The 24,497-nt window shown below is 54.9% G+C and overlaps 1 protein-coding gene across 50 annotated transcripts in view; it reads right to left on the reverse strand.

Annotated features, from left to right (window-relative positions):
- The window catches only part of LRRFIP1 (LRR binding FLII interacting protein 1), a 152,919-nt gene that overhangs the window by 88,833 nt on the left and 39,589 nt on the right, over positions 1–24,497 (reverse strand). For 2 of the 50 annotated variants that reach the window (XM_066232730.1, XM_066232714.1), the window contains exon 1: positions 9,435–9,767. The exons of 40 other annotated variants lie outside the window; for them this stretch is intronic. In XM_066232730.1, the coding sequence (XP_066088827.1) occupies positions 9,435–9,500 (66 nt within the window). In that variant the 5' untranslated portion in view covers positions 9,501–9,767. Of the gene's footprint in view, positions 1–9,434; positions 9,770–24,497 lie in introns of those variants that run through there. 8 more of the 50 variants (XM_066232707.1, XM_066232695.1, XM_066232724.1 and 5 more) reach the window with 5 other exon arrangements.

The following is a 24,497-nucleotide window of genomic DNA, read 5'->3' on the forward strand; positions in this document are numbered from 1 at the left end:
CACATGCATGGTAATGAAGGATGCTAAAAATACACAGAGAAGCCCAGGTCAGAGCCCCAGAGCCTCCCAGGCCAGCCCTCCAGTGCCCGCCAGAGTCCAGGCTACAGAGTCACAGGGGCCACCGGCCAGGGCGCCCGCCATGGGGTACATAGGCTAGCTGGGGAGACAGACCACCAAAGGGACACTGCTCCCTGTGACCCGTCCTCTTGGGGTGGCACAGGTCTGGGCCAGGCTGGACAAAGCCTTGGACAAGTCACGGGCACAACAGGAGTCACTTTCGTGATGGGTCCCTGCGCCACGCCGAAGGCTGCTGAGCACTACTTCTGGACCCAACCAAAGAGCGGAAGGAGACTGCACAGGAGCAGGCGTGGAGCTTTCGGGGTGAACAGCCAGAGAGAGGTATGCCTGTCCCGCCAGGGACCCGGCAGGCCTGCTCAGCGAGCCAGGCATTCCAGAGATAACAGCTTCCTCCAGAGATAAGGGCTGCTCCTGCCCTCTGGGTGGGGTGGGTCAGAGACAGGGGACAGCCCCACTTGGCTGGGGACTGAGGCCCTGAGGCTGAGCAGGACTACAGAGAGAAGTCACTGGTGTGGACTCAAGGAGAAACCCCTCCTGGAGGCGCGTCCTGTCCTCCTCGCTGGACCTGCACCGTGACGTCCACCCAGGCTTGTCTTTCTGCCCGCGGTGGAGGATTTGTAAGTGGTGGGCGATGCCCCCCAGGACGGGGCAGCCACACACCAGCACCCTGTGCCCCAATTCCGGCAGTGTCCGTGCCTCTGTGTCCTTCCTGTGGCTCCCACCCGTTTACCCAGAGGGCCCACGAGATAGATGCCCCTCAGAGCATAGCAGCATGATCAACGCTGGGGGGCCAGACGTCCTGACTGCGTGGAGGGGACGGAGGTGCTGCTGGGGGCAGACTAGCTCGAGTTCTAGAGCCTCTACCACCGCAGGGACGGACTCCTGGCTCTGTCTGGACTTGCTCTGAGCTCCGAAGCTTCCCTGTGGCCCCACAGTGCGGAATTCTACATCCGAAGACACCTCAACCTGCAGAGAACAAGTTCTTCCTCTGCTCTTAACTCGAAGGTTGCACCCAGGGGTTCCGGAGTTCTGCGTGGAAGACGGAAGGGGTTCATGAGCCGCAACTGTATGGCGACTCTTCAGAGAGAGGCGGCTGTGTGCTTTCATCATTTCCTGCACCCCGAGAAAGCCCTGGGGCTCTGGAAAGGCAGCAGGAAGCCAGCTCCCTACCCTGTGGAGCCTGGTGGGTGCTCACAGCACACTCCTGACGTGCACACGGCCACAGGGCTCTGTGATGCTGGGTGCTGATAGCCTAGAGAGGCTGCTTGGGAGGGGGCTGCCGGCACACACTGAGAACACTGCCTGAGTACCTGACTGGGCAGTGGAGCAGTGGATAGAGCATTGGCCTGGGACGCTGAGGACCCAGGTTCGAGACCCCGAGGTCGCTGGCTTGAGCGCAGGCTCAGCAGCTTGAGCACGGGGTCGCCAGCTTGAGCGTGGGGTCACAGATATGACCTCAGGGTCGCTAGCTTGAAGCCCAAGGTCACTAGCTTGAGCAAGGGGTCACTGGCTAGGCTTGAGCCCCCAGTCAAGCAAGGCACATATGAGAAGCAATCAGTGAACAACTAAGGTGCTGCAACTACAAGTTGATGCTTCTCATCTCTCTCCCTTGTCTGTCTGTCCCTCTTTCTCTCTCTCTTGCTAAACAAACAAACAACAACAACAAAGGACTGGGCCTTGGGCACCCACAAGGGACCCCAGTGGTTGCCACCTCTCTGGTGTGTCGCCTCAGCTGCCCAGTGGAACTGACGCCACGTGGGGCTGTCCAGAGAGATGAGCAGGTGGTCAGGTGCCCAGCACTCGGACAGGAGTCAGCGTTGATACTGACTACACGCACTCATTTTGGCCTTCCAGTTGGCAAAAAAATCAAGCGAACTTGAAACACCAGCAGAATATTTGTCAGGCCACGTGACAGAACTCTAGCAGGCGTCCCCAAACTACGGCCCAAGGGCCGCAGTGCGGCCCCCTGAGGCCATTTATCCAGCCCCTACTGCACTTCTGGAAGGGGCACCTCTTTCATTGGTGGTCAGTGAGAGGACCACTGTATTTGGCAGCCCTCCAATGGTCTGACAGTGAAATGGCCCCAGTGTAAAAAGTTTGGAGACCCCTGCAGTCTAGTGTCTAACCTGGGAAAAGTTTTAGGATGTTTTTCAAGTTCACTCACGTCAACGTAAGAGGAATCTTATGCAGTTGAAGCCTGACGTGGTGACAAAGGACCCCTTTTTGCTCAGAAGCAACAAGCAGGGGACTTCAGCCCACGGCCGTCTTCCCTGGAGTGACAAAAGGAACACAAGTCCCGAGGAGGGCGTGTCTGAAACCTCAGAGAACACGCACGCAGGCCCATGTTCAAGCCACTTCCAACGCCAGGCACGTTTCCAGCCTGGGGCACACGGCGTTGTGCACAGTGACTACGAAACCGGGACAGTCAGCCAGTCCCTTTCCCGAGTTGCCTTTGCTACAGCAAGTGGAAACAGCCCCCCGCTTTTGCTTTCGACGTGAACCCCCAACCCCTCACAGGCAGTAGGTTCTAAAAACAGTCCGCTATTCGGAGCAACCAGGCGGACTGGGTGATGAGTTCCGCAACAGCGTGGGCGGGAACGCACGAGGCCAGCGGCTCCCGAAGGGCGCGGATCCCGGCCTCTGCACCGTGTGTCCACTGCCCCCCTTGTCCCTCGGTTGCCACAGTGCATTTTACTGCACTCTCAAGATCTCATCTGTCCAAAACCCTCCCGTAGGCAGTCACAGTAAGTTCCCCGCAACGAAGGGGCCTTTCTTTATGACCAGGATTGGGTCGGTGGTCGCCATGGAGGGAAGGCGTTTTGGGAAGACAGTTGTCCAAGGGAGACGTGCCAACACTAAGAGGGCATTTCGGAAATGGTGTGTGTGTGTGTGTGTGTGTGTGTGTAGGGGGCAGTGTTTGGAAGTCACAGTGACTGGAGGAGAGACTAATGGCGTTTAAAGGTGACGTCATGGCATGCCAACCATCCCATCCCGCACGGAGACAGCCCTGCACAATGAGGACCTTCCCGCTGGCGACTCGAGCCAACAGTTGCTACCGGCTAGTCCAGGAATGCAATCAGCAGGAAAGGAAGGGAAGATGACACTTGGTTTTGCTCGGCACTTTCCTAGCAGTTGGCCACAGTTTCAGGATGACGGAATCACCTGTAGCTGCCTACCTCCTGTGTGTGTTGTTGGGTGTGAGGTCAGCAGGGCGCATCAGCCTGCCTTGTGCAGCTACCACGCGGGCTCGGGTTTCGGGTCTGCGCAAGCATCTGACTGCCGCGTGCGTCTTCTGGAACGCCCCTGCTGTGGCGTTGAGGAATCCACATGCAAGTGTTGCCAACTTACTTTCCATTTGTTTCTTTTTACTGTTACAGTTAAAATATTCTATTGACTTGATACTATGTATGCTGGTGGATGTTCCCACGGATGGATGAATTTCATTTCAGGTTCATAATGAAGATGTTAAGAACGTGTTATAAAAAAAGAGGCATCAGGTCTGACAGGGCTGCAAACCGCAGCTTTAAAACTTCCAAGTGGAATGGAGAGGCTGGACCTCTCGTGCTTGGCCACGTTTGTTGAAACAGGCTGGTCACAGGTTCAGGGGCACAGGTCCGGGGGCCAGTGTGGAAGCCACAAAATAAGTAAGACGCACTTTATCAATTTTACTTGAAGATATGGAGGACCACTCAGGGTCTTCCCTGCAAAGCCCACACCTTGAAGGTGTCACAAAGCACTGACATGGTTCCTTCTCAGAAGGCTAGACCCTGAGGCAGCCCCAGGCTTCCCGTTTGGGGCAGGACACAACTACCTGCAGCCAAGTGACAGTCCTGGAGCCCACCAGGGAAGGATCAGCGGCCATCATTTCTACCCCAGAGGGGCCTGTCCCTCGCCATGGTGTGAGGGAGGGGCCTGTCTGTCTGGGTGGCGTGAAGGAGGGGCTATCCAGCACCCGGAAACAGGCTCAGCTCACCCAGGGTTCTCATGGCGGCAGACGGTGACAGACAGTGACAGTACAGTATGCAAAAATGGAAAAGAAAAAAAAAATGCCACTCTTCCCTCTCTAGTATTGCCTCCCATATTTAGAAAACTTGAGCCCACTGAATGTTCTTTTGTTTCAAAAAGTTTTGAAAACTACCAGAAGGAGCAATGAAACATTGGATAAAATAAAGACTTCTTGACAGGCGTGCAGGAGCAGGGGTGGGGGGGTGGGGGGATGGGGTGAGGGGAGTGGGGACCTGTGTCTGCAGAGGCTGCCTGCCTGCACAGCAACCCTTCAGCCCTCATGCTGGGCTGCATGGTCCTGGCCGCCAAGAGAGGCCTCGGGCAGCTTCCCTTCTGCCTGAGACCCTGCCTATAGCGCCAGGTAGGGGGGCGGGCTGTGAGGTGAGAGTTACCAGCACAGCCAGCACCAGCTCTGAGTCACAGGGCCTCGCCTCCTGCGAGCTGTGTGGCCCTGGGAAAGTCCCCTGCCCTCTCTGAGCCTCAGTCTCCTCTCTATCGGTAAGTGGAGATAACCAAAGCGTGTGCTGAGGTGACGGCCAGGATGGGTGGAAGGCACGCACAGGGAACAGACACTTAGCAGGGCTGACTCGCTAGGGAAATGCTGCCCACAGTAACCAATGCAACGGCTACGGGTCCTGTGGTGTGAACGCAGCTCAGATGAGGGCGTAAGAGCAGCAGCAGGGGACAGGGGGACAGGCCGGCGGAGGCACTCACCAGGAGGACTGCCAGGGGGAGAGGGCAGGGACAGTCTGGCCCCCCACCGAGAACCCACTCCTCCTTACCCCGACCCCCTAAGGCTGCACACGCACACGCCACACACAAGAAAAAAGGTGCCCGGGTTAGAAATGCTGCTGCCTTCAGAACCTCTATCACACAAACAGGCAAAGGAAACATTTTGGTTAAAATTGAGAGTCAACCCTCACTACAGTAATTTAAGATAAATAACGTCTCTGCTACAAAGCAGTTGTTCTGTGGACTCAAGGCAAAACTGCTTTAAACCTGTCAGTTTCAACATTTAGGAGGAAACCACTTGAAACTCGCCCCCCCCCCCCAACCTTACTGAATGAATGAGTCTCAGAATACACTTCTGTGCTGTTTGTTTTTGGTTGATTTGTTTTGGAGTTTGGCTGGGGGGGGAGGTTCTTTTAGTTGTGGTCTGCCACCGTAGGCTTGTTAAGCCTCAGATACAGTCCAAACAGTGCTTTGTTTAATTAGGAGAAAGAAGGTAATTTACTTAAGTTTATCTCGATAGTTGGAAGAATTGAAAAAAAGTCCTAGTAACTCCATTCTGTGAACATAAGCCTCTTTATTTAAAAAAAAAAAAAAAAAAAAAAAAAAAAGCTCACTCCAGTTGGGGAGTTAGAACAGGGAGGTAATCACAACTGCCCTCCTAACTAACTCACAAGCCGGCTGCACCAGGCGAATTCTAGTACCGGGTTATTACTTCACACCTTAGGGGCTCTGGGCCTTCACGGTTAATTCTCTTAAAGACAGACGGAGAGTCTGGAGACACTGGCGTGTGAGTAACCAGTCATACACGCTTGCCCCGCTGAGTCACACAGCCCGACAGCTCAGGGAGAGGCATTCCTCCCGAACATTGCCTTTTGAGGAGCAAGCTCATCACCTCGACAACACGGAGCCCCGCAGGCCTCTAGAACGGAGATAAGGACCTGGCTCTCCCAGGTGAATACTCCAATCATCTTCGAGAGAAAACAGTTTTGCAAACTATAAATAACTGGATTTCCTGTGCTTGGCACAAGCGGCAGTTTAGATGATGGGGTTAAAAAAAAAACACCAAACTTGCTCAGGAGGCTTCCGCTCTGTGACATTAGTTCAGGCTGAACAGAAACTGACTCTTAAAGAAAAAGGGAAATGCAGTCTCCATCTCTGGCCCAGGGGGACACTCTTCATTCTGTGAGCAAAGACCTCACTTGGTATTTCTATACCTCAACCACTTGAGGAAATGACCCATGTAAAACCAACCGTGTGGTCCCGGGGCTCAACATCTCCCGCAGGGTGCTGGCAGGGCCAGGCGCCCGAGCGCCATCTTCGTCCCCACGGGTGTCAGGGTTCCCCTCAGGAGACCTGAGCACCTTGGCTCAGACACCCACAGGAGACTGGGCCCAAGCTCCACCCGCACAGCCTCTCTCTGGAGGGGACTGGTGTGTGTCAGTTCATGCCCGCCAGTCTGTGGAAAGCAACCAGCGGTGACACAACCCACCTCAAGCTCGGGAAGTTACGAAAGTTAAAGAAGCGGATGGTTTCTGCACTGTCCTCGCCCACAGCTGCAGGGCTGGCACAGACTGGCATGTGGGAGGCCTGGATGCCTGCCCTGCTGTCTCAAGCCTGACAATTATGCTCCCCACCAGCCCCCTGCCTGCCCACCCTGGCTCTCCTAGAACACTGCCGTGGCCCCCAGCCCACCTTCCCCACTGGAGACCCCTGTTCCCAGGACAACAGGCTCGCAATGCAGAGCACAAGGGGCACAGACCAGTCTGAATGCCGGCTGTCTCCAGCTAACACGGCATCCACTGCCCAGGGTGGCTGCGCGGTGACTTCCTTCTGAGGCACGCCACTTCCTCTGTGCCTCCCAACGGGCCGTGGAGTGTGCTGCCTCTGCTGTGGGACCGTTCACCTCATAACACAGGGGCCATGTTTTACTTCTGTTCCCCGCATCTCCCTCTCTAAAAAGAGTTTTTGCTATTATTTACTGGGGGAAAAAAAAAACCCTCTCACAGGTTCACAATTTCTTACTGGAAATCCCGGGACCAGATATGTTTCAGAATTCAACAACTTTGGATTTCGGGAGGCTCAGAAGATGCATGCACCCCAACCACCCGGAGTGCCAGCCCTCCACCCAGTCCACTCACAGGGCCGCAGAGCAATGTGTGGGTATTCACCCTAAGGGAGTCAAGACTGAACATAGCTTCCCACCAGCACGGGCAGGTCTCATGGCCAAAACAGTAACTATGCCACAAACTTACAAACAAACAAACAAAAAAACAAACAAACAAAAGCAACAACTTTTGGTTTTCAGAGTTGACTGCATCCTGGAACTGGTAGGATGGTGACTTTCAACTTTTTTTCATCTCATGCACATGTAAACTAATGTAAACTAGTCACTAAAATTCTGCAACATAAAAAAAAAAAAAAAAAGAAAGAAAGGCCCTGGCAGGTTGGCTCAGTGGTAGAGCGTCGGCCTAGCGTGCGGAGGACCTGGGTTCGATTACCGGCCAGGGCACACAGGAGAAGCACCCATTTGCTTCTCTACCCCTCCGCCGCACTTTCCTCTCTGTCTCTCTCTTCCCCTCCCGCAGCCAAGGCTCCATTGGAGCAAAGATGGCCCGGGCGCTGGGGATGGCTCTGTGGCCTCTGCCTCAGGCGCTAGAGTGGCTCTGGTCGCAACATGGCGACGCCCAGGATGGGCAGAGCATCGCCCCCTGGTGGGCGTGCAGGGTGAATCCCAGTCGGGCGCATGCGGGAGTTTGTCTGACTGTCTCTCCCTGTTTCCAGCTTCAGAAAAATGAAAAAAAAAAAAAAAAAATTCTGCAACATGCTAAAAATAGATATTTTTTTTGCCAATCTGACAAAAGAAAAGTATAATTCTAATTCATTCACACTGGACAGCTATTGTGTTGGCGGTTGTCATTTTTTATTTGACAATCTAAGGGAAGAGAGGCCAGGGCCCTGACTTAATAGGTATCACCATGTTTTAAAAATTCTTGTGGGGCATGGGCTGGAAATTGCTGGATGAGGGGACGCACCTTCTCCATCTGAACCGAGTCCAGACTCCCCTCACCTGTTTCTATGAAGCATACATCTCAGCCAGACGCAACCCGAGGGTGAAGCAAAGGGTCAAGGGGGCCCTTTTGGCAGTGCCTGGGGAGCGAGGTGCTATTTCTGCTCATACTTCTCATCGATAGGTCCCTCCCTTCCTCGCAACCTTGTTCTTCTCCATGTTTACTCTTTCCTTCTTCAGAAAGTCCCCACCCAGAGTTCCTTCCTCTGAGCTCAGTCTTGCCCAGGACTCACACCACCCCGTTCTGGCCATCTATGGCATGCCAAGGCCACTCCTCAGGAACACGGGCCTCTCTCGGTAGCCTTCTCCCTCCTTCCTTCTCCAAGGGCCCTTCCCTGATGGTGATTCCGGGATCCCTCTGGGGGTGCCCAGTCCCCTAGAAACCCACTAGGTCACAGGGCAGGAACCAGCTCCGAAGGTCTGGTCCACAGCTGGAACTCTACACAATGTCACAGAAGCAGCCTGCTAAAAATGGACATTAAAAACCCACCGGACGGTTCTCAGCAAGGAAGGGACCTTCCAAGTGTGAACTCGCCAGTCTACTTCTACAGCGCTCTCTCGCTGGTGCTTGTTTGCCTCACTGGTGAGCTCCTGCAAGGTCAGAGCCATCTTTTCATTTTGATTCACCCACCAACACCCAGCAGGTGATGACTCCCTACCCAGCGAGGAAGTGATGGTTTTGGGCTCACACTTCTTATCAATCCCCACAATCGCCTAGAGGAGTGGGAAGCTGGGGTCTCCACAGCACTGACTTCTTAAAATGTCCCTTCTCCAAAGTGCCATCTTTCACCTTTAAACAGCCCCCCCTTCTTGTCTGACTACAAGCTGCATAACAATGGGTAATTACAAGCCTTGCCCACCTCACCCCCTGACTAGGTCTTAACCAAACTACCCCACATCCATGGGTGTTAGCGGGACAAGCCCTGCTGCATCCTGTCCAGACCCAGAGACCCCAGGAGACCAGCCACGGTCTACTTGGGGACTGGGGTCCTTGGGGGGGAGTGGGAAGCCCCAGTGCTCCTAAGGTCCAAGGGCCAGTGCAGGGTAAGTAAGGGCTCTGAACTACCCAGCCACAGTTGGACGCAAGTGTCAGGGTGAGGGCCCTCGCTCTGGGCACCAGTTCCTAGGTGCTGTAGTTTCTAAAATGCCAAACTAACAGCTCTGAGTGAAACTCTAGACGACGCGCAGGTCTCAGACCTCCGCGGCCCAGTCACCAGCTGGGCAGAGCCGGTCACAAGGCCGGCACTCCAGGCAGAGGGGAGCGGCCACGACCATGCTCCTTTCGTCCTGGGAACCGTGCTGTCTACGCGGGGTGGTGGAGGGGAGCGCACACCGAGCGAGAAACTGAACGGAGAGGAGGGCCCGCTCCCACTGCACGCCCTCGCGTGGGAACGTTCACCGAAGGGCGTCCCGGGCCGGCGGAGCCCACCCCGCACGTCACCCGGCACAGACGCCTGCGGCCGAAGGTGCCCACTGCCCTGGACCTGAGAACATCCACCAGGACCAAAGGTTCGCAGTCAGAACTGAGAGTTTCAAACTGTTTTCCTCTTACCAGCTTTTGCGCTTCGGGACTCAGACAGTCTATTTCCTTGTTCTGCGTGGCCGCAGGGTTGGTCATCCTGCCCGCCGGCCAGTCCACCGCTCCACACAGCCAGAAACGATACCCCGGGGGCGCCGGGCTCTCGGGTCCGCGGGGACGGGCTCTCAGCGCGGCCGCATCGCCAGCACGGAGGACCTAGTCCACTAACAGCCGCGACGGCACGGACTCGCCCTTCCCGAGGCGGAGGCGCGATCCCCGCTTCCCGGCTCGGGCGCGGCTCACGGGGCGTGGCGCAGGTGGCCCCAGCCCGGAGGTGGGGGCCCCCACGGGCGGAGGAGCCGCTCGGCCCCTCGCGCCCCGCCCCCAAGGGTCCCACCCCTCCCAGGGCCCGCCCCCCCGCCTGCGCTCCGCCCCCAGCCCGCCCCCTCCTCGCTCCACCCCTACCCCGCCTCGCTCCGCCCCCATCCCGCCTGCGCTCCACCCCTACCCCGCCTGCGCTCCGCCCCAGCCCGCCCCTCGCCTGTGCTCCACCCCTACCCCGCCTCGCTCCGCCCCCAGCCCGCCCCCACCTGCGCTCCACCCTTACCCCGCCTCGCCCCGCCCCCAGCCCGCCCCCTGCCTACGCTCCACCCCCAGTCCGCCCGCCCCGTCCTTCGTGCACTCCCCTCCCCGCGCCCCAGCTGCGCGGTTATCGATCACCACTCGACCCCCGCGAGTCCCACCGGAAGGTGGTGGGTGAAAAGACCCCTGCCAGCCCCAGACGCGGGGAGGAACCTGGGGGTCCGCGCAGGTCAGGGGTTGGCTTAGGGGAGGGTCCTCGAGGGGCGGGGTCTCCTGGGGCGGGACCTGAGCGGGGGCGGGGCGAGCTGCCCTCCCTACACCCCCCCCAGCCCACCCCAAGCTCCGCAGCCTGCGTCGCCGGCTCCCCCGGGCTACAGCCCGGCGACGACCTCCAAACTCAGGCCAAGCTGAGCTTTCGCGGACCGGTCAACCTCAGGCCGAGCCTGGCAGCACCTGCAGGCGGGGGTCCCCCGTTAGCGCGTCACCCCGAGAAGGGGCTGGCTTCCAGGACCACAAAAGTGCGCGGCCGCGAGGGTGAGAACGAGCCTCCGAGGCCGGTGCGCCCCCCGCCCGCCTCCTCAATTGCAACGGACGCGGGTGCCGGCGGTTCGGCGCGGTTCCGGTGGTCCGGAGCCGGGGCCGCACTGTCTCGAGTCCGGTAGGGAGGGCGTGCGGAACAGGGGCCGAGCGGGGAGGACGCAGGGAGGCCTCGTCGCGGCTCAGGGTCCGGGACCCAACCTCCCGGCACGCTCCTCCTCCGGCCGCGGAACGGGCGCGGCTCGTGCTTGACAAGTCCTGCGGGCAAAGCGACGCTTCCTGAGTCCGCCAGGTTCGGGCGGAAGCCACAGAGTGACGATCCGACTTGAATCAGAATGTCAACCTGTCCTGGCCGGGCCCGGTGCCTGCCGCGCCTGGAACGCCCTTGCGTCGAGGCCGCCGCCTTCAGGCCCCTGCCAGCTTCAGGCCCTGGGGACACGTTTTTGAAGGTGCTTCTCAGAAAAACCACCTCCCTGCCTCGGAAGGGGAACTTCCAGAAGAATTCCTTGGCCTAATTCTCTGCAAAGGCGGCTCCAGGAAGAGTCTGGGGAGACCATAAAGTCCCATTTAATTTGCGACACCCCAACTGCCCACTTCCTGCCCCCCCCCCACCTAATTCTCAGGAACCTGTAGCACAGGACCTTCCCAAACTCACTTTCCCCCTGTGGACAGGGCACCCCCGCACACGTGGCTTCCGGGAGGCCGCTGGAGAGGGGTGGACAGGCATGGGCAGAGGACAGGAGGGTCTGACTCGGGAGAGGGTGGGGGCGACAGGAAAGAGGGGCACAGTCAAGGCCCAGAGCGGTCGTTGTGGGAGAAATTCAGCAGGTTTCAACCTTACCTAAGGTGAACACCAGCGCCCAGCTTGGATGGGCGGCATCCTTAGGCTGGCAGACATGAATTCCAAAGAGACGGAAATGCTGTTTAATGCCTTGTTTTCTGGCTATAACACTTTTCAGATATGTTCACGAATTACAATTCTTGGTCCCATGAAATGAAATGAATTGGAATGACCTTAAACTGTTCTGCGTGAACATGTCTGGGATTCGAGGGACTCATCGTCACGGAAAGCAATTTGAATTTTAGTCGCGGTAACAACTTTGCAGCTGAGAATGACAGCCAACTGCTTTCTTGGCGACTTTGGTTTGAACAGCCCCATCTAGACAGGTCAATTCTAGAGCAGTGCAGCTCCACTAAAGCCCCAGGACCCCATCCCCCAGAGCAGGGCGCAGGGAACAGGCCTCGTTCACCTGCATTGTCCCCCACCCCAAGGTGGTCACCAGGTCAGTTTCATAACCAGCTGGGGAGAGGGCTGAGCAAGTCCGCTCTGGCGTCAAGCCCCCAGGTCTTGGGGCTGACACTTACTGTGGGACCATGAGCAGCCTACCTTGCCCCTGCGTCTCCAGTCTGATCCGACACATGCCGGTGATGGTAGTGCCCACGGTGTACAGATGACTGAGACAAGCACGCAGACCTCGCTGGCCCGATGCACACGCCAACCAGCACCTGCCTCGCTGCCTCTGAGCCCCCACTGTCTTCCCTCTGCGCCCAGAAGTCCCCACCCAAGGTGCCCAGGCCTTCCTGTCCTCCACAGCAGGGCGGCAGCTGCCCACGATGGGTTCAAATGGGATGACCCGGACCGACTGGGCAGGCCTAGGTTGGAAAACAAACCCAGAGCCCCACAAAAGCTGGGAGTGGGAGTGGGAGTGGGGGTGGGGGGTGGGCTGCGGAAGCCAAGGGTGCAGGAGTGAGGAGCAACCGGCTGACTCGTTTCAGTCCCAGGAGCAAGCTAACACCACCAGCCAACCAGTCATAACAGCAGGTGCCTGAGAGAGATTTCGTATTATTCTTTGTCGCGTATTAGACAAAGCCGCTCTTTCCAGACCGGAGGCTGCCGAGTTCTTACAGTCTGACCCGTGTTTCGGCCCTGCCATTCCTGTGCAGAGGCCATGTCTCAGACCACGGGCGGGGCCGATGTCCCTCGTCTGTGAGTGGGGTGCTGAATCCATGCTTCCTGGTGTTACCAGTTAGACCCCAGACCTCAAGAATCAAGTGCCGAGGGCCCCGATGCCTTGCTAGTTTGGGTAGCAGTGGCTCTCTAAGGAAGAGGGCCCCTCACTGAAGCCCCCTTCCAAGGCAGGCTTATTTATTTATTTATTTAAACTGATGGCAGGGTCACTTGTGAGGATGACTGACGAGTGCCTGGTCAGAACCTCAAACCTGGTTTTTGGGAAAGTCAAGAAGAAGCCAAGGGAAGGGGTGTACCTGTGAGCACACTGACATCTTGTTGGCTGGGACATGGGGCAGGGCATGGACGCGTCACCCCAGTTCTCACGGCGTTGGAGGTGGTTTGGCAGAATACTAGGAACCCTTTCACCTTGACGACCAGACTCAAACCACCTGAGAGGACCAGGTGAGAAGACACCAGACCCAGAAGCCCGAGGCACCTTCCTCAGGAAGGTCAGTGGAAGAAAGCCCAGGTGCCCCCTCATTCCCGAGGCACCTCCCTCAGGAAGGTCAGTGGAAGAAAGCCCAGGTGCCCCCTCATTCCCGAGGCACCCTCCCTCAGGAAGGTCAGTGGAAGAAAGCCCAGGTGCCCCCTCATTCCCGAGGCATCCTTCCTCAGGAAGGTCAGTGGAAGAAAGCCCAGGTGCCCCCTCATTCCCGAGGCATCCTTCCTCAGGAAGGTCAGTGGAAGAAAGCCCAGGTGCCCCCTCATTCCCGAGGCATCCTTCCTCAGGAAGGTCAGTGGAAGAAAGCCCAGGTGCCACCTCATTCCTGAGCGGCATGCGGCGGGTGGAGGTGGGGTGCTCAGGACCAGGGGGGCCGTCCACCTGGACCGGGCCAGCCTGGGCTCAGGGAGGTCAACGACACAGGCTCAGTGTTTCCCTCCTCTTGGTCAGGGTGCCACTTCCCAAGCAGTTGACTCTGAACTCCTGGCCCCTTCCAGGCCACCTGGCAGTTAATGACCAGTAAACACACAGCCACTCTTTAAAGCCAGGAATGCTGTGCTGGGAAGGTACCTTAGGTTTGGGGGAGGCTCTGACTGTCTCGGTCATCCCTACCAGCGTCCATGCTTGTGCCCTCTCAACAAAAACTGAACAGGGCCCTGGCTGGTTGGCTCAGTGGTAGAGCGTTGGCCTGGCGTGCAGGAGTCCCAGATTTGATTCCCGGCCAGGGCACACAGGAGAGGCGCCCATCTGCTTCTCCACTCCATGCTGGGGTGGCACGCTGCCCCCTCACGGCGGCCCATGACCCCGTGGTCCCTCTCCCTCCTCACAGACTATGGGGGGCGCTCTTCTGGGAGGGGGCCACGCTCTCACTGTTCCATGAATGACAACAGATGGACGATTCTCCTAATGACAGGAGGACTTGGATAGGTCATCATGAACTGTCATTGATCTCGACTATTCCACATTTTTGCAGCAGCTGGGAATGGAAACTCTCTTTTAAAAGTGTCACGTTTTGGGCCCTGGCTGGTTGGCTCAGTGGTAGAGCATCGGCCTGGTATGCAGGAGTCCCGGGTTCGATTCCCGGCCAGGGCACACAAGAGAAGCACCCATCTGCTTCTCCACCCCTCCCCCTCTTCTTCCTCTCTGTCTCTTCCCCTCCCGCAGCCAAGGCTCCACTGGAGCAAAGATGGCCTGGGCGCTGGGGATGGCTCCATGGCGTCTGCCTCAGGAGCTAGAATGGCTCTGGTTGCAACAGAGTGATGCCCCAGATGGGCAGAGCATTGCCCCCTGGTGGGCATGCCGGGTAGATCCCGGTCAGGCGCATGCGGGAGTCTGTCTGACTGCCTCCCTGTTTCCAACTTCAGAAAAATACCAAAAATAAAGAATAAAAAAAATAAAAGTGTCACGTTTTGAGGAATTATTATTCATTTTGCAAAACTACCCAGCACCCAGCAATTCACCACGTTTGTTTTTTTCCATCTTAGATTTTTTTTTTAAATCTCTTTGGGGCTCTGGCTGGTTGACTCAGCAGTAAAGCGTCACCCCAGCGTGTGGAAGTCCCGGGTTTGATTCCAGGCCAGGGCACACAGGAGAAGCACCCATCTGCTTCTCCACCCATCCCCCTCTCCTTCCTCTCTCTCTCTTCCCCGCCCACAGCCGAGGTTCCATTGGAGCAAAGTTGGCCCGGGCGCTGAGGATGGCTCCATGGCCTCTGCCCCAGGCACTAGAGTGGCTCTGGTCGCGACAAAGCGACGCCCCAGATGGGCAGAGCATCGCCCCCCGGTGGGCATGCCGGGTGGATCCCGGTCGGGCACATGCGGGAGTCTGTCTGACTGCCTCCCTACTTCTCACTTCAGAAAAATACACACACACACAAAATCCCTTTGGATTTTCTAAGGCAGGAGGAGGGTGGGGGTTCAGTTTGGACTGAATCCTGCCTCTGAGGTGGTGGCTGAGGGCGGGTGGAGGTGCCCCGGGCACGCCAGCCCAGACCGGTGACCGGGACGAAGGCGGTGACGGAGGGGATGAAGGTGGCAGCCCGCCTGGAGGAGGAGCCGCGGTGTCTGCGTCTAATGAGGAGGAGGTGTGTCAGGAACAAGCCAGGACAGCCGGGACAGGCAGGGAAGGGGGCTGGTTAGGGAAACAGAAAATGGAGGCGTCTCCAGGAAGCAGCGCTTGCCGACACTCCCGGAAAGGAAGGCCCGTGCGAACAGGGGAGTGAGACAGGCCGGCCGACGCAGCGAAGGGGACGGACAGGCCAAGACAGCATTTCGTCGCCACCAGGGGAACCACGGGTGATGGCGTCTGTGGTTGAACTTCTACAGTTAACCGTTCCCAACGATTTGGGCCGCTGTAGCACATGGGAGCCTGCGGCCTGGGAGGGAGGAAGGCAGGGTCATAGGGCGGGGTGTTGGGGTGAGCCGGGATTTGTGCATCTATCTGCCCATCCATCTCTAAGGAGAAGGACCCGACCGAGCAATCCACGGGGCCTGTTCGGAGGCTGAGAGGCAGGAATCAAAGCATCGGGGAGAAAGAAAAATGAAGCAGGGGGTGGGGAAGGGCCCCCCTAGAGACCCGTGACTAAGGGATGGCAGGGCGGGGGCGGGGCGGGGGTGTATGGGTCTTCAGAATTCTGACTTCAATGAGGACGAGAACACCCGAGTGGCTGGAAGAGGACAGCCAACGAGGAGCACAGCCGGCGGCAGAGGTGCTGACCGCGGAGCTGAGGGAGGGGGACCTGCAGCAGGGACCGACGCTGGGGCACCTCGCCCAGAGCGGCCCTGACCCAGCCCGGGTGACGCTGTCCTCGGAACCGGAGCAGAACCCTGCCGGGAGTTTCACAAGGCCCAACGACGCTGCCACAGGGTAGAATTTGATTTGTATTTAAAATAATTTCTAATCTATTTTACTCTGGAATGAAGTCAAGTTCATCTGCAAAACGTGTCCAGGGATGAGTCCCTCACAGTTCCTGGCAAGCACACGGCCCCACTTTTCCAACCTATCCCTCACAACTGGCGGTCCCTGAGGCCAGACCCGAGTGACCACAGGATCCCTGTCCCCCACACAGTGTCACCTGGGAAATGGCCACAAACACCTCCCACAAGGCATCTCTGAGGAAAAGCAACCCTTTTTCTCAGGAACACAACCCACTGCAAACGCCAATGGATTGTTTTCTGAAACTGCTGAGAACAAAGCAAATAAAACCCATCTCGTATTTTTCAGTCCTTCCTATAGGGACACTCTGAAAAGTCCCTCCCTCCCAAGTCCACTCTGCTTCAGAGAAAAAAAACCTATATATGCTGTCAGAACAGTCCATTTAAAACAGTTTGGTTCAGGCCCTGCTCACTTGGCTCAGTGGATAGAGAAAGCATTGGACTGGCATACGGACATCCTGGGTTCGATTCCCAGTCAGGGCACACATGAGAAGCGACCATCTGCTTCTCCACCCTTCCCTCCCTGCCTTCTTTCTCTCTCCCCCTTCTACAGCCAGTGGCTCGATTGGTTCAAGTGTCGGCCCTGAGCACTTAGGATAGCTCCATTGGTCTGAGTGCGTTAGCCTCCGGCACTAATATAGGTTGGTACTTGAGCATCAGCCCTAGAGGAGGTTGCTGGGTGGATCCAGGTAGGGGCACTAGAGGCGCATGAGGGAATCTGTCTATTTCCCCTCTTCTCAAAACACACACACACACACACACACACACAAAATCCACTTTTGTTCAGAATAAACAATGACTTGGGAAAGTAGGCTTTACTCTCAACAACTGGGTTCACCAGCCAACAGAGTCCCCCACTTTACTGATAGGAAATAAACAGGAATAAAAATGATGATTAAAAAAAAGTAAAAGCAGTATCTCCCCCCCCCCCAGATCTTCACCCACTGATTGGGGTGCAGCCTCAGTTAGCCCGCCTATGACATTTTTTTTAGGAAAGACAGAATGTCCGTAACAATCAGAGCTATGACACACATCTTTACCAGGCTCCCTGGAAAACTCCAGAAATCTACCATGTCTATCAATGTGACAAATGTCACTCACAGAAAGGAAGGGTGGGGAATACAGCACTTTATCATCTCGACCTAAACAGTACCCCCAGCTGATGGGGAAACTGAAAGGCACTCATGATGAGCTCAAAGGTTTCAAGAATCAGGCTCTCTTGCTGAGAAGCGTGACTTGAAGACGAGCAGATTTGGGGACAAAGGTATCAGGAATGAGCAATCTTCCTTCCTAAGGGGCAGAGCCCTAAAACAGCATCCCTAGAGTAATCTTTCTAAGAAAAGGGGTTTTCCTAAAGTGGGGGAGGGGGGCAAACAGAGCCGTCACACGCCGCAGCATGGCACTAAAAACACATGCCCATGCCCGGACATGCGGGCTTCCCCCTCGGCCCTCCAGCTCCCGAAACACAGTTCAAAGAGGAGTCCACCCCCCATCAGAGCCCAGATCACAAGCACCTTCTTTAGCACCAACTTGCACGAAACAGATCGATGTCTGGGCAGAAGATGCTGCCGTGGAACACAAAAGCCTCACCTTCGGAAGAACGATGTCGGAGGACCTTCAGGGGAAGTTTGAGGACGAGCAAAGAACAGCTGTCTGGAGAGACATGTTTGGCGTGAGAGTAGAAATTCTGGAAGAACAGGAGATCAAATAGCCACTCCTGACCACGTCAGCTCGGAGCACCAGCAGGGAGAGGTCGATGAAAGGAGCTTTACACCCAGCCTCCCCGGGCAGCCTTTGATTCACGGAGGGTGTGACCCCCGAGCCCACTGCAGGCTTCCCAAGGCTCTTCCTGACCAGGGGCGTACAACGTTAGCTACTCAGATGACAGTGGGGCCCAGACCCTTACCCCTGCTTCTGTGGGGCCAGACTTTACGGGGAAACTCTAGTTTATTAACCCTGACACCATTGACACCGCGGGTCCAATAATTCTCAGCTGGGATGCCCATCCTGTGAATCACAGCATCCCTGTTCTCACACCCTCAATGACAGTGGCACGCTCCACCTTGGTTCTGACAACCAGAAGTCTCCCCTGGGAGACAAAATGGTCCCCACTGAGCGCCCCTGACCTGGAGGGACTAGTACCTTCCTCCAAGGTGCCTGCTTTGGAGAAGCAGGTTGACTTACAGATAGGTCATGCAGACCCGTAGCTCAATGCACAGAGTTCGTGGTAAAGTGGAGATCCTTCAACACACCACCTAATCTCGGTGGCTGCTTTTTCGTCCAGTAAGATGTCCAAGGTCCCTGGCTCCTGTGGCTGGGTAGAGCCAGAAGGGAGTCACCCCAGCCTCAGGGACTGGGAGGACCGCCGGGTGGGAAGAAGGGAGCCGAGAATCAGGGGCCACACGGTTCCACCGAGGCCACACGGTGTGCAATCACGGAGGTGGGCTGGAAGGAAGAGCGCTCCGAGTGACAAGGTCAGAGCACAGAGGACAGGAGGCCACCTGCACAGGCCACACGGAGAGCCGGTGGCTGCACGGAAAGCCCTCACGCCTCCAGAGCAGAGGCTGGGCGGGGGGGGGGGGGATCTGCTGGGAATCCCCGCACTGACCCTTATTAGTTTGTGGTTCTGGACGCTGCCACCAGACAGACTGGCAGGTGACCGTGGGCGCCCAGGCAGGCACGAAGAGGTGCCCCCCCCCCCCGCCCCGAGAGCCAGCAGCTGTCTGCGGGTGATTTATTCTAAAGCACAGATCACTTTTCCTGCAAAACCAGGGACTCCGGGATGACAGTCCACACGCAGGTTTGGGGACGCCTTAGGTCGCCTGGTGTCACTTAATTGGCTGGATTAGGCTTGCGACTTCCATCAGCACTTCTGGGCACTCAGGAAGCTCCGCCGTCTCCCGACAGCTGTCTGCCTCTGAGCCCAGAATCCTGGCTCTGCCCGCCTCCTCGTCACCCCTGACCCTGAGCCTTCGGTGTTCTTGTCCTCCAACAACTACACTGTGACCGTGATTGGCTGACACCCTGAGTACACAGACGAAGTCTGGAAGGAAACAGACACTCAAAAGAGCTGCCTATTTACAAGATGAAATTGTGGGGATTTTCTTGCTTTATCAGAACAAATACCCTTAGATCTTGTCAGACTGCTTAAAAAAAAAACACAACAAAAAAACCAAAACACACCCAAGTCAGGGAGCTTGAACTGTGTTAGGAGGCAGTCAAGGAGCCACTGGAAGCGGCTGAACAGGGAGGTGAGGTTTCCTTTGAACAGAGACTCTGCAGGCTCCAAAGAAAAAAGGTTGAAAATCACCCTCATTATTTTGTTTTCCAAAACCTTCTTGACCGGTCTCACTACTACTTCTTCCAGATTAACTGTCGTGTTTACTTGGGAAACCTCACACCAACCTTCCCCCCTCAACTGGGGTTTTTATTTGAGTTACATTATATTTATAAATTATTTGAGGCTTAATTAACAACATCTTTTCAACAGTGAGCCTTCTCATTCGGAAACAAAGTAGCTGTGTGTGCGTTTTTAAACCTGATCCGTTCTCTGGCATATTGTTCTGGTTTTCTTCACATAGGTCCTCTTTCTCTTTCTTTCTTTCTTTCTTTCTTTCTTTCTTTCTTCCTTCCTTCCTTCCTTTCTTTCATTTCTTTCTTTCTTTCATTTTAAGAAAGGAAAATGCCTTTTATTTCAAAAAAAATTCTTTTTCAATTACAGTTGATATATAATATTATTATATTACTTTCTGGGGAAGGAAGGTCCTTCTTATTTCTTTATTTCTAAATGTTACCTTGAATGGGATCTGACCTTTTTGCCATTATTTAAAATAAAAAACATTGCTGTGGGGCATGGGAATGCTATGGGGTCTTTGTTTATCTCATTACACACTATTTCACTGACCTCTCGGGTTTAGATCGCACATTCTTACAAAATAATTCAAGGAGCATTTACGCTAAATATAATGTATCCACTCATCATTAGACATATGCGTCATCTGCAAGTACTAGTTACATATCGAATCTCCTCCTTTTCCGTGGGTAAAGTGCTGATTCTTTATCTTATCTGAACATCAGAGCTCCCATCCCTGGGCCACCACCTCTTCTTACATGGGACATCCTCCTACAATTAGGGACACAGCAGCTTTGTGAGTTAGTGTTTGCACTGTCATAGACACACAGGACAGGACCCGAGTCTTGTTAGAAGTAAAACGGCATTAAATTCGCCTGTAAAGAGAATCTATTGTCAGTCAACGGAAAAGGCACACCGGAAGGGAAATCAATGACAGGTCTCAGAACAAGATACTCTGGCCTAGGGGCTAGAATCTCATTTTGACCAGTAGAAGATAAACAGGCCCAGAGACTCCGAGAAGGAATAGTAAGTACTTTCAAAGGCAGTGAAAGTGAACTGTTACTGTTAGTGTTAGAACACAATTGTTTTCTGCAAGGAGGGGCCCCACGGAGGGGGGTGACGCTGAGCTCAGGGTCGAGGGCCGTCCCAGCCCCTGCTTAAAACTGGTGGGGGTGGGGGGCCTTGGGCAAGTTAGACATCCTCTCCCTCTGCCTCAGTTTCTCCATCTGAAAATAGGAGTCATCACAGTACTGAGTTCATGGGGTTCATAAGGGTTCAGTGAGTGACTATTTGTAATCGGTGTTTAAAGAAGTGAAATGCTAACTGTAAGTGTAGCCAAGATGTTTGGCCGAGGCAATGCACATTCTTACATAATAGTTCAAGGGACATTTAAGCTTAATCAAATGTATCCAGTCATCATTTACAAAGAACAAGGGAGTTAACTTGTGTCCTAGACCACGGGCCCGGCCCTATCTGCCTTCCTGCCCCGCCCCTCGAGGCCCTCCCTGCCACTCAAAAGCACGGCGTGCCCTGTACACCCTGGCGTCAACCCACACAACCGAAATACTACCTAACTGGAATTCTAAGTCACAGGCTCCACTAGGAGTGACCATATCACTTTTCTAGCACAAGAGACCCGCACTTTGTGACAGTTACTTTCTTTCAGCACCGCCCCCCCCTGCCCCCCCGTTACTTCCTGGCTGAGTTAGGATCTAGAGGGCTGGACTTCTCCCTAAGAATGGTATTGGGCAACAGAAGTGCACGAACTTCCCTTTCGGGGTGAAGAGGCTCTCCTATGGCACAGGCTTTCGACAAAGAAGAAATTTTCTGCCCACGGTGAAGCCACCAGGAGAGCATCAGAAAGACAGACAAATCCGAAGCTTTGAGCTCTCAGAGTCTGTGAGTATTTAAAATATTCGCCCTCCGTTTAGAATGAAATATAGAACCCATGCTACCTGTTAGCATCTTTATCTCTGGAAGAAGGCAGAAGGGTGTAGGCAGAGAGAAACAGATGGATCTTGGAGAGGTGTGTGTGTGTGGTGGGGGGGTCCCACTCCAACGGCTGCCCCCTGGTGGCCACAGGTAAGCACTTCCAAGGGGCCCATGCCAGAGAGGTTTCACGTTGGCTTCTTAGTACCAGCTAACCAACATAATCACAAAAGGGACGGTAGCACCTGTTTTATCAATATGTCCATCCACGTGAAAGTGTCTGATAACATTAACTAAAAAAACCAGCTTGGTCTGTTCTAAGGGGAAGCAACCCGAGTGTCCACTGACCGATGGACGGATGAGCACAATGTGGTCTGCGTCCACACGGTGGAATATTACTGAGTCTTAAAGAAGGCAGGCAGGAAGGACACTCTGCCACCTGCCACCATGTGGAACACGCTATGGAAAGTGAAAGAAGCCAGACAGAGGGACAGATACTGTACAGTTCCACTTACACGACATCCCTGGAACTGTCGAGCTCAGAGTCCGAGAGGAAGGGAGGTGGCCAGGGCTGCAGGTGCGGGGGTCAGCGTCTCATGGGGACAGTGTGTCAGTCTGGGGAGAGGAAAGAACTGTGGACGGTGGTGATGGGTGAGCAACACCGTGATGGTCCTCAATACCACTAACCTGTCCGCTTAGCATACAGGGATCAGATGGCAAATTTTGTTATGTGTATTTCACCACGATTTTTTTTTTTTTTTAGAGAACATCCAATTTACTCTTTTGTTGATGTAATGACACACAAGGAGGAAGTGAGGAGTCGGCGTGGAGTTTTCCCCGGAAAACAGAAGTGAGTGGGTGTGAGCTTGGACCGTCTCCACAGGAAACCAGCCACGTGGCAGATGAGAGCTTCGGTGTGGAAGGAAATCTTCAGCCGATCTGACCGGAGCAGAGCACGTATGTGCCCGTGTGCAAACCTTCTCCCTGCCGTGAGCTCTCTGGATCCGAAATGCTCAGAAGGGGGAGGAGATGACAGCCACCACGGCCTTACACGAACCTTCGGATATCATCAGAAACGTGAGAACAACGAGGACCGGCAAGATGGCATTCTCTGTTGCCAGCGGCCATTTAACTTTTTTAAAAAGGAAGGGAAGAAAGGAAGGCTGGCTGGTATCAGGCCAGCATTCAGTACACACATTTAAGTCATTCAACCAGGAACTTTCATAGGAAGAGAAACACACGGTGGTGCAAGTGTTTTAACCAATTTCATGGAGTCGGAAAGTGGGATGCTGACAGCCAGGGGCTGGGGGACAGGGCAGGGGACGGAGACTTGTTTTAATGGGGACAGTCTCCGTTTGAGGTGACGAAAAATTTCTAGAGGTGATGGCGGTGATGGCCGCACAACAATGTGAATGTACTTAATGCCACCGAGCTGGGCCCCTGGAGAGAGTTAAATGGTGGATTCAGTGTTTAACGCAGGGGTCTCAAACTCGCGGCCCGCCGAACAATTTTGTGCGGCCCACAGACTAATCCACGAAGTTCAAAATATTTTGGATAAAATTAAGTAAGCCTAGGGGCCTACTTGTATTTTTCATTTCTCTAGCATCCTAGCTAGATATTAGCTTAGTTAACAGCAGTTGTGATGCGAACTACAGTTTCTGGTCGTTTTGTGACACTGAGTAAACTGCATGTATGATTGTGCTTGTTGTACTGATTTTTTTTTGTTTTCAACTGCAGTGAGAAAAGTGTTGCGTAACAGTTGCCTTTTGCAGACCTAGTGCGGCCCGCCGAACGGCTGTGATCTTGCTCTGCGGCCCACATGCTGAGTTGAGTTTGAGACCCCTGGTTTAACGTGTATCTTACCTCAATATACAAATAATTTACTTTAAAAGTTTAACATTGTAAAAACAATGGCCAGGTCAGCCTCAGGATAGCGGCTTGATGGCACCCTGTCCGACTGTAAGGACGGTGCTTGTATCGGGTGTGCAACAGAACACCAACGCTATGCCCAGGCTGAGTGTACGTGGCCATGGGCACACTGCCCTCCGCCCCACGGTAACTGTGCAGAAATAACACCGGCAAGGGCTCCAAGGAAATGCATCAGAGCAGAGCCACAGTTGTCTCTGTGTCCCAATGAGGGGATAGAGAAACACCTTTCTCCTCCAGTGCCCCCCCCCACCAGTGTGAACTATGGTACTTCTACACGGGGAAATAACCCAAAGTTCATTTTCCTCCATACACTTAGTCAAAAAGAAAGGAAGGAAGAAGGGAAAACAATAACCTCGATATTTTGTGCTCCCCGAGGCTTTGAAAGCTAACGGAGGGACCTGCGCTTAGGTGGGCTGGGGCTGCCCGGGGCCAGGCTCAGTAACACAATATGTTCAAGGACTTAAAACAAAGTAAATAGGGTGGCAAAGGACATGAATTATTTTGAAATACATTATCAAAATACTCTGTTTTTTAAAAAGTCAGGTAGAGGGAGAGAGAGAGGGGTGGGGAAACATTGAGCTGCTCCTGTATGTGCCCTGACCCGGGACTCAAACTGGCAACCTCCGCGTTCCAATCAGCCAAGCTGTCCAGCCAGGGCTTAATTTTTACTGATTTTTAGAGAGACAGGAGGGGAGGGGGAAGGGAAGCACTCATTTGTTGTTCCACTCAGTCGTGCATTCTTTGGTTGCTTCCTGTGTGTGCCCTGACCAGGGATCGAACCCGTAACCTTGTTGTTTCAGCACAATGCTCTTAACCGCCTGAGCCAACTGGCCAGAACCGAAATACATTTTGAAATCGTGATATACTGTATCAATCCGAGACCAGTCAGGAAAAAGAAGATACTGCACCAGTTATGCGAACAGAAGAAATTTAACACAGGGATCCACGACACAGGGGCTGGACGGCTGAGAACGCCGAAGGGACCCAGATCACACCTAGGTAGCTCATGGAAAACACTAGAAACAGAACCAGCTGCAGCCGCAGGGATGAAGAGCCTGTTGCTTTTGCCGTTGCCGGGGCGATGCTCCCAGAGACAGGAAGCGGCCAGGGAGGGGCGGGCTCCTTCTCCCTCCGCCCCTCTGCCCTGTGGACAGAGCGCAGGTGGGAGGGGGTGAGCCCAGGGTCATCCCAGCATCTCGGGGCGGGGAAGAAGGGAGGGGCGAGACCTGCACCGGCTTCTAACCAGCACACGCCTGCCTTTCTTTCTTCCTGCAGTAGTGACAGGGGCTCACACCTCCCCTAATGCCCACACAGAGAAGTCCCCACCTGTCTGCAACCACTGTCGAGTGTCGAGAAAATATCTGGGATGTCTGTGGGTGAC

Source organism: Saccopteryx bilineata, chromosome 5 (genome assembly GCF_036850765.1).
Source record: "Saccopteryx bilineata isolate mSacBil1 chromosome 5, mSacBil1_pri_phased_curated, whole genome shotgun sequence".
Taxonomy (NCBI): Eukaryota; Metazoa; Chordata; class Mammalia; order Chiroptera; family Emballonuridae; genus Saccopteryx; species Saccopteryx bilineata.